Below are 8,966 nucleotides of genomic sequence, written 5' to 3'. Positions count from 1 at the left end.
TACATAATAGTATTTAATGTGAGACCACGATCAATATTACTTTTTATACAAAATATAGCTGTTGCACAGTATTGGTGTCATTTCCACCACAGCGTACCCACTGTATATATATATATATATATATATATATATATGCTAGGGTAAAAAAGTGCTATATAATATTAGGGCAGTTATAGCCTACATAAGAAAAGCTTCAGAATTTGTATTGTTTTTATAAGCTTCCTATTTTGTGATCTCATAGGCCTATTAGAAAGGGTTTCAAAATATATTTTAAGAACAGTGTTACAAAAGATAATATATGATTTATATATGAATATATGAAGGTTTCTTTTGAACACACACACACACACACACAACAATAAATAACAGTATAAAAATAAAAGATGTTTCAAAGAAAACAAAAACATACTTTTCACCTGATGTCGGACACGAAGAGCGTCATTTTCACATGCTACATTTTATGTAACTGCCAATAAACTTTGAAATGTTTTATTAGTTGCGTAGAACCACTCGGTGTTGCTATATTCCAAGAAAGTCTAAAATAAACGGGATGTACCCGTGGAACGTCTGGAATGAGGAGGTTATCAAAACCAGTGTGAATCAAATGCCATACGTGTTTTACGCACAGGACGCATGGCGCATGCCGGGTCAGTACATAGTGGTGATGCGGAACGGAACGCACGTGAACCAGGTGGAGCGCACCGCGCGCAGACTCCGCGCAAAAGCCGCCAAACGCGGATATCTGATCGAAATACTGCAGACTTATTCGGGAGCTTTCCACGGGTTTCTGGTGAAAATGAGCAGCGATGTTCTTCACATGGTAATTTGCAAACATTATTACATAATAATGTGTGCAGTTTCATATTGTATATTTAATAATGTTTGAACTGTCTGATGGACTGAAACAAAAAATGAAAACAAGTACTGGAATTACAATTATTCTTAAAACTACACATTGCCTGTCTTCTTCATTCCATTGCCTTTGTTTTTGGCAGGCAGTAAAGCTGCCCCATGTGGAATACATTGAAGAGGATTCCTCCATTTTTGCCCAGAGCATCCCATGGAACCTGCAGCGCATCCTTCAAAACAAACATGAGACTGGAAAATACTCACCACCCAGAAAGTTTTTCCCCTTTTCCCAAACACTTATTTACTTCTTAAAGGGGTGGTTCACTGGGTTTTTTCTAGGCTTGATTGTGTTTAACGTGTTATTGCTTCGTTTTTTTAAAAACGCATTATTTTTCACATAATTTACCTTTATTCCACACCTCTCTGTCCCTTCTCTGAGAAACGGGCTGATCATTTCCTTCTTTTATGAAGCCCCTCCCTCAGAAATAGGCGATGGGCTCTGATTGGTTGGCTAGCCCAGTGTGTTGTGATTGGCTAAACCGCCTCTAGCGTGCGTCTAAACGTCCCACCCCTCACCTCAGTGGCATGTGCTCCGGTTGTATTGTAATCAACGGCGTCGTTAATATCGCTTATCAGTTTGAGCCCGATTGAGAAGCAGAGGATATTATTGAAGAGGATCATGCAGTGAAAATAAGTGTGTAATTGTAACAGTTCATTGTTGGAGCTGAGCTGAATGAGAGAGAGAGAGAGAGAGAGAGCGTGTGCAGAGCAGGTCGACACGAGGAACAGGATTAGAACCGCTGCTTTAGAACATTGATTTTGAAACTTGTGAATCCATTAGAATCGTTAGAAGACAGAATCGCGATTCATATATGAATAGATTTTTACGTGCACCCCTAGTTTTCTCTTCCTCTTCTCTAAAGCAGCGCAGCATGGCCTCGCCCCCTTTGCTGCCTTTTCCCGGGGGCGGGGTTTATCTGGGTTTGTGATGTCACAAACCCGGGAAGTAGCTCGTTGTAGTCCCTACCAGCCGGTTTTGTAGGCATTAAACGGCCAGAATTCAAAAAGACGATATCTCTGTTTGCATTGAACTTTCCGCTTTGTAACTTTGCAGATATTGTTTATGCTCAAACAACATTAGACACTATCTAACGTTAAAAAAGGGAAATCGCAATGAACCACCCCTTTAAATTATGGTCTGAAGCGTTTTCTTCTGCACAGTAAATGTTTTTTCTTTTCTTTACATGTAATAAAGTACTTGACCTGTTGAGCTGTAATACTTGTCTATTCAGATGACGGAGCAAAGGTAGGAGTGTATCTTTTGGACACAAGTGTTCAAGTGACTCATCGTGAGATTGAGGACAGGGTGATGGTGACGGACTTCAACAGTGTGCCAGAGGAGGATGGGGTCAGAGTTCACAGACAGGTAGTTGAATGTAAAAAAAAAAGTTTTTATAGCTAATGAGAAGCATATGTCCATCACTCCCTGCGGTCTTCTGCCCACAGGCTAGTCAGTGTGACAGTCATGGCACACACACAGCAGGTGTGGTCAGTGGACGGGACTCAGGTGTAGCTCGAGGTGCCAGTGTAAACAGTGTCCGAGTGTTAAACTGCCAAGGCAAGGGTACCGTGTCAGGAGCTTTGGCAGGTAAACCAAAACATGAATAATTGTATATAACTATTTAATATACATAAAATTTTATTAAACTATATAATAATTATTAATATAATATATAATTATTTTATTAATTTAGAATTTTTTTTATTTTTATATAAAATTTCTATTTAAAATGATCTACATGTTTTAAGATAAAGTAGATAATATATATGTATGTATGTATATGTACACACACAAACTGGCCACTTTATGATGTACATCTTGTTAGTACTTCAGAACTGCCTTAATTCTTCATGGCACAGATTCAACAACGTGCTGGAAACATTTCTCAGAGATTTGGGTTCATATTGACATTTCACATCCACATGTGAATCTCAGATTTCATACTTTCAGTCAACAAATTTGCAGCAGATTCACATCCACATGTGAGATTCACATCCATGATGGGTACCCGTCACAAGATGGGTACACTGTAGTCATAAAGGGATGGACATGGTCAGCAATAATACTCAGGTAGGCTGTGGCATTGAAACAGTGCAGTTTGTACTAAGGGGCCCGAAGTGTGAAAATATCCCACACATTACACCAGCACCACCAGCCTGAATTGTTGATACAACTTAAGGCAGGATGGATCCATGCTTTCATGTTGTTTGCGCAAAATTATGATCCTACCATCCGAATGTCGCAGCTGAAATTGGGACTCATCAGACCAGGCAACCTTTTTCCAGTCTTTTATGGTCCAATTTTGGTGATCCTGTGCGAATTGTCGCCTCAGTTTCCTGTTCTTCGTTGACAGGAGTGGCACCTGCTGTGGTCTTCTGCTGCTATAGCCCATCTGCTTGAAGGTTCAAGGTGTTGTGCGTTCAGAGATGCTCTTCTGTGTATCTCGGTTCCTCTTTTTTAGAGCATTCTCTGCAAACCCTATAGATCCCAGTAGATCTGCAGTTTCTGAAATACTCAGACCAGCTAGTCTGGCACCAACAACCATGCAATGTTCAAAGAGACTTAAATCACCTTTCTTCCCCATTGATGCTTGGATTGAACTTCAGCAGATCATCTTGACCATGTCTACATGCCTAAATGCATCGAGTTGCTGCCATTAGATTGGCTGATTAGATATTTACGTTAAAAAGCATTGAACAGGTGTACCTAATAAAGAAGGCATATAGTACTGACATATTTTACATTTTATATTAACCATCCTTCAGAATATCTCTGCAGAATTTGCATTAATTGACCCAACTCTGTTGCAGGTCTGGAGTATATCCAGTCATCTCTGATGTCTCAGCCTATCAGACCTGTGATCGTACTGCTGCCATTTGTAGGGGGATTCAGTCGCACACTCAACACTGCCTGCAGGAAAATGGTGGAATCTGACACAGTGCTTATTGCTGCAGCTGGTAACTACAACGATGATGCTTGTCTGTACTCACCAGCCTCAGAGCCAGAGGTACAATGGATTGAATCCTTCAGAAAAGCAATTGCTTGTCAATATATTCATTTTTACATCATTTGGTCCACCGCTGCAGGTGATAACAGTAGGGGCCGTTAATTTGGCTGACCAGCCCTTGAGCACTGGGACGACAGGCACCAATGTGGGCCGCTGCGTGGATGTGTTCGCACCTGGTGATGACATCATCAGTGCTTCCAGCGATTGCTCCACCTGCTTCACCACCAAGAGCGGAACATCACAGGCAGCGGCACATGTTGCTGGTTAGCACACACATGCCAAAACTATGACATTTTATTTTATCACTCTGTCCATACAACAGCTGTGGTCTGTGCGCTTTTTCAGGTATAGCAGCGGTGCTCCTGAATCTGAGTCCAAACTCCAGCTCTGCTGAGCTTCTGCAGCAGCTCCTCCATCATTCAGTGAGACAGATCATTAATCCAGAGTCTCTGCCACTGAACCACCGTCTCACTACACCCAACATGGTGGCCACCCTGCCCGACTCGACCTCCACACTCATAGGTCAGATTTCACAAGGAATTAATTTAAATGACTCAACATTGTGGCTTGATGAGCAACGTCAGTAGTAGTCTGGACTGAAAATACAGTGTGATGACGATTTTAATACTGTAATCAGCAATAAATTTATAACAATGCAATATTTTTAATCATTTTCAAAGTTTTTTAATTAAATTCCTTGTTTTATTGTTGTGATTATTTTTTTATTTTCTTTTATGTAAAGCACTTTGAATTACCATTGTGTATGAAATGTGCTATATAAATAAACTTGCCTTGCTTTGCCTAACAGTCTCTGAAAGCATTTTAGAATCACCACTCTCCTCGGTTTGAATGAGGTGAGAGCGCTGACCAAAGACTGTATTCGCTCTTGAGAGACGCGCTCTCATTGATTGCGAGTCCAAATCCATTCCCAAGAATGTGATGGTCTGCGTGGGGCGAAGCTAGCTTTTCTGCACATTGATCGTCAGTCCTAGATGCTTCAGATGTTTTAGAAGTTGGCATCTGTGGTTTTCCAGTGTATCCCGCGACTGAGCAATAACGAGCCAGTCATCCAGATAATTCAGAATGCGAATTCCACTCTGCCTGAGAGGGGAAAGCGCTGCATTTATACACTTCGTAAAAGTTCTCGGAGTCAACACCAACCAGAACAGGAGAACTTTGAACTGATAAGCTCTGTCCTCGAACGCGAATCTCAGAAAGCGCCTGAGACGAGGGGCTATTTGGATGTGAAAATAGGCGTCTCTTAAGTCCACCGAGATAAACCAGTCCCCGGGCTGAATGTGCGCGAGGATCTGTTTCACTGTTATCATCTTGAACGAGCGCTTTGCTAGTGCACGGTTCAGCAGTCTCAAATCCAGAATAGGGCGATGACCCCGGTCCTTCTTGGGAACCAGGAAATTGCGAGATCTCCTCGTGGACCTCAGGGAAAAACGGAGCGGGTCTCTGGGGGCGGCAACCTGGCGGCCCGACCGTAGATACTGCATGTCCAACCTGTTCTTGGCTGGTTACTCGAGGGATGACCAATCACGACCCAAATCCTGTACAGGATAACCCCCAAGCATAAGCTATGCAGTGTCGAGAGACCAAACTTGATAGGGAACGTGATGAGACTTTGCCCTCAGCCAAAAATATTTGCTCTGGAACAAACAATAGATTAATGAGACCAAAGACTGGCCGTTAGAATTACGCAAAACAAAATATATCTCATGTTTAACCACTATAGAGACATCAGAGCCAGCGGCAAATTCCAGAAGATCTGGCCGAGGTGAGGCTGCTCTCTGTGGGTTCATGAGCGCTGAATGGCCGCTGATGCCATGGAGCTCACATCTCCGAAAACGTTAAAGCTAATTTTCAAATAGACATTATCTTTATTAACAAACTGCATATTTGAAGTCTAAACAAGTACATTCTCGTCTAAAAAAAACTCTTAAAACTACATTCTGTGACACTAAAAATTATAGTGGATTTGGTCATCCGCCATGACACTCGCTGTGAGAAATACGGCAAGCGGAGGGATACAAACGGTGAAATGGTTGAAGGAGTTCTGTTATCACTCTGTTCAGGAGTTCTGTTTAGTTAGATTAAAACGAACCCTGGTGCGATTGCTCTGTTAGTGCGGTTCATTTGAGTAAGTGTGAACGCTTCCATCTGAACCCTGGTGCGCACCAAACAAGCGGACCGAGACCGCTAAAAGGATGGGTCTTGGTCCGCTTCCAAACAAACTCTGGTGCGGTTCGAAAGAAATATGAATGCAACACGGACCAAATACTTCTAAACTAACCAAAATCAGGAAGTAATGACAATATGCGACGCTATACGACATGATTTGATGACGCGGAACGAGTGGTGTATCCAAAACAAAATGAGCAGAGGGCAAACGTGGAGTAATGAGGAGGTAAAGTGCCTTTTATGAGCTCTTCGTGAGTTCACAGGAGGTGAAAATAAAATCATAAGTACATGCAGAAATGAGCGCGCTTAGTCCAGCAGTCGGCATTAGGTGTGTTCGGCTTAAAGCGGCGCTGAGCAGACCGATCTGTGAATGGGTACTTTGATGTCATACCTTTTGGTCTGTGCATCGCCGCTTTAAGTCGAACACAGCTTTTGTTTGGGGTGTTCGGTGAGTTCCATCGCTAAATATACATAATTTAACCCGACCAATCAGGTTGTGAATGTATCATTATGCCTTTAGGTTCAGTATCTTTAGGTTCGCTGTCAAAAATGCCAGTGTGAACGCTCAGTAGTCCAGAACCAAATGTATCCTTTTCTTTTTTGTTCTGGACCAAACAAACAAGAGAACCGAACTACAAATGTGAACACACCCTGTTATTGCACTCTTATCAGCCAATCAGATTCGTGGACCAGAAATAACCAATATGTAATATTAAATAAAATATTAATTTATTTTAAAGTAATTAGCAGACTGCAATGAATTTATAGATAATATAAACCTTATTAATATTTAATAATATTAAACTTTAGTACTGTTTAGAAAACGGTTTATAATTTAATATAATAATCTTATAAATATTTGTTATTAATATGAATAATATTTATTGTTTTACTTTACTATTTGCATACTAATTGTGTATTTATTAGTGACTTTAATTATAACATACTGTACATACAATTGTATGATGAATAGCATTTTATTCTTCCCTGGAATGGTTTAACTTCCAAAATAGTCTTAAATGGTTTTAGGTAGTCTGTTACTGGCACAAGCTAGTTTAGTTGGTTATTTTTGCAAGTAAACTTTAAACAGTATTAACAATGTCCAAAACATATTGGTAACCAGTAAGGTCATTTTAACTCTGCATGTGTGTTCTCTTACAGGAGAGGATCTGCTTTGTAGATCCGTTTGGTCTGAGAGGTCAGCTGTTAAAGGTTTGGCCACAACTACAGCCCGCTGTCGCCACGGTGAAGAGATGCTGAGCTGCTCCAGTTTCTCACAAAATGGAGCAAGAGCTGGAGAAAGAGTGGAGGTGAGTAGCAGAGAAAGTTTGTTTTGATTGCTCAAAAAATATAAATGTTTTAATTGTCAACCTAATGTAAATGAAGTTTTTGCTTACCAAAGTAATTTCCTTTCTGACAGGAGAGAGATGGGCAGAAAGAGTGTGTTGCTGTCAATGGGAATGGAGGGCATGGTGTGTTCGCTGTAGCGCGCTGCTGCACAGGCCATAAAGCTCAGTGCCAGATGTTAGAGAGTCCCAAGAGAGGCGAGGTTGCAGAATGTCCTCCAGACCACCAGCTGACAGGTGACAGATGGTTTCACACTGCAGCGTTCTTTTTTTTAATTATCATTAATTAATGGAATGTTCTGGGTTCAGTGGAAGCTAAAGTCTGTTGGCTTTTGGTCAATTACCAGACAATAATATGAAAATGTATCTAAAAAAGTTATTTTATAAAAAAAAATCTGTTATTAATAAACAAAGATATGGTTCATAATATTAATAAAATAATTTTATTTGGACATTTTAATACCTTTTTATTTCTTGTGAGCTTTTTATTGAGCTTTTATTTTGAAATAGTTCACACAAAAATTACAATGTACACAACCTCAGGCTAGAGGTTGTAGATGTAGATGAGTTTGTTTCTTCATCCAAACAGATTTGGAGAAATTTAGCAGTACATCATTTGCTCAGCAATGGATCCTCTGCAGTGAATAGGTGCCGTCAGAATGAGAGTCCAAACAGCTGATAAAAACATCAGAATAAACCACAAGTAATCCACACCACTACAGTCCATCAATTAACATCTCGTGAAGCGAAAAGCTGTATATTTTTAAGAGACAAATCTATCATTAGGACGTTTTAACTTTAAACCATCACTTCTGGCCGAAATAGCCTACAAGTCTAAAACGTGTAATAATGCTTCATTCAGTGAAGAGGTCCATCTGTTTTGGACTGTTTTCACAACATATTTCTCTCCTGATTCAGACGAGACGACTTTTCACTGGAGCATTATTATCAATAGAGATATGTGTGACATATTTGTTTCTTACAATTCCGCTTCACAATATGCTAATTGAGGGACTGGGGTCGTGCGGATTATTGTGATGTTTTTGTCAGCTGTTTGGACTCTTATTCTGACGGCACCCATTCACTGCAGAGGATCAATTGGTGAGCAATTGTTGTAATGCTAAATTTCTCCAGTTGGAAGAAACAAACTAATCTAAATCTTAGATGGTCTGAGGGTGAGTACATTTTCATTTTTGGGTGACCTATTCCTTTAATTCACTTAATGTGTGAAGTTTCTGTTGTCGCTGCAGCTGAAAATGAATTTGAATTGAGTTCTCTATGCTTAACTTCATGACGTCATCTTTTCCTGCAGGCTGCAGTTCTTCCTCTTCATCTGGAGATGTATCAGACTCTGATCGACCTCCACATGGCAGCCGCGGGGCATGTCCTGCTAAAAGGGGTGAAATGTCATACGCATCCTGCTGCCACACATCCTCTCTGGAATGCCGGCTGAAAGAACACGACCCCACGGGTCTCAGTGAGCAGGTGACTTACTCTCACAAGAAATTTCCATTGA

General features: G+C 40.7%; 1 protein-coding gene across 2 annotated transcripts in view; it reads left to right on the top strand.

Annotated features, from left to right (window-relative positions):
* LOC107566146 (proprotein convertase subtilisin/kexin type 9-like) overlaps positions 1-8,966 on the top strand; it is a 14,732-nt gene that overhangs the window by 1,687 nt on the left and 4,079 nt on the right. The window contains exons 2-11 of one of the 2 annotated variants that reach the window (XM_016251519.1): positions 629-820; positions 996-1,119; positions 2,142-2,275; positions 2,356-2,497; positions 3,721-3,917; positions 3,997-4,180; positions 4,263-4,439; positions 7,266-7,414; positions 7,525-7,687; positions 8,763-8,935. In XM_016251519.1, coding sequence (XP_016107005.1) covers positions 629-820; positions 996-1,119; positions 2,142-2,275; positions 2,356-2,497; positions 3,721-3,917; positions 3,997-4,180; positions 4,263-4,439; positions 7,266-7,414; positions 7,525-7,687; positions 8,763-8,935 — 1,635 coding nt within the window. The remainder of the gene's footprint in view (positions 1-628; positions 821-995; positions 1,120-2,141; positions 2,276-2,355; positions 2,498-3,720; positions 3,918-3,996; positions 4,181-4,262; positions 4,440-7,265; positions 7,415-7,524; positions 7,688-8,762; positions 8,936-8,966) is intronic. The other variant, XM_016251520.1, reaches the window with a different exon arrangement.

Source organism: Sinocyclocheilus grahami, unplaced genomic scaffold, assembly GCF_001515645.1.
Source record: "Sinocyclocheilus grahami isolate Dianchi unplaced genomic scaffold, SAMN03320097.WGS_v1.1 scaffold1051.1, whole genome shotgun sequence".
NCBI classification, from domain to species: Eukaryota; Metazoa; Chordata; class Actinopteri; order Cypriniformes; family Cyprinidae; genus Sinocyclocheilus; species Sinocyclocheilus grahami.
This window is presented reverse-complemented; position numbering and strand designations above follow the sequence as displayed.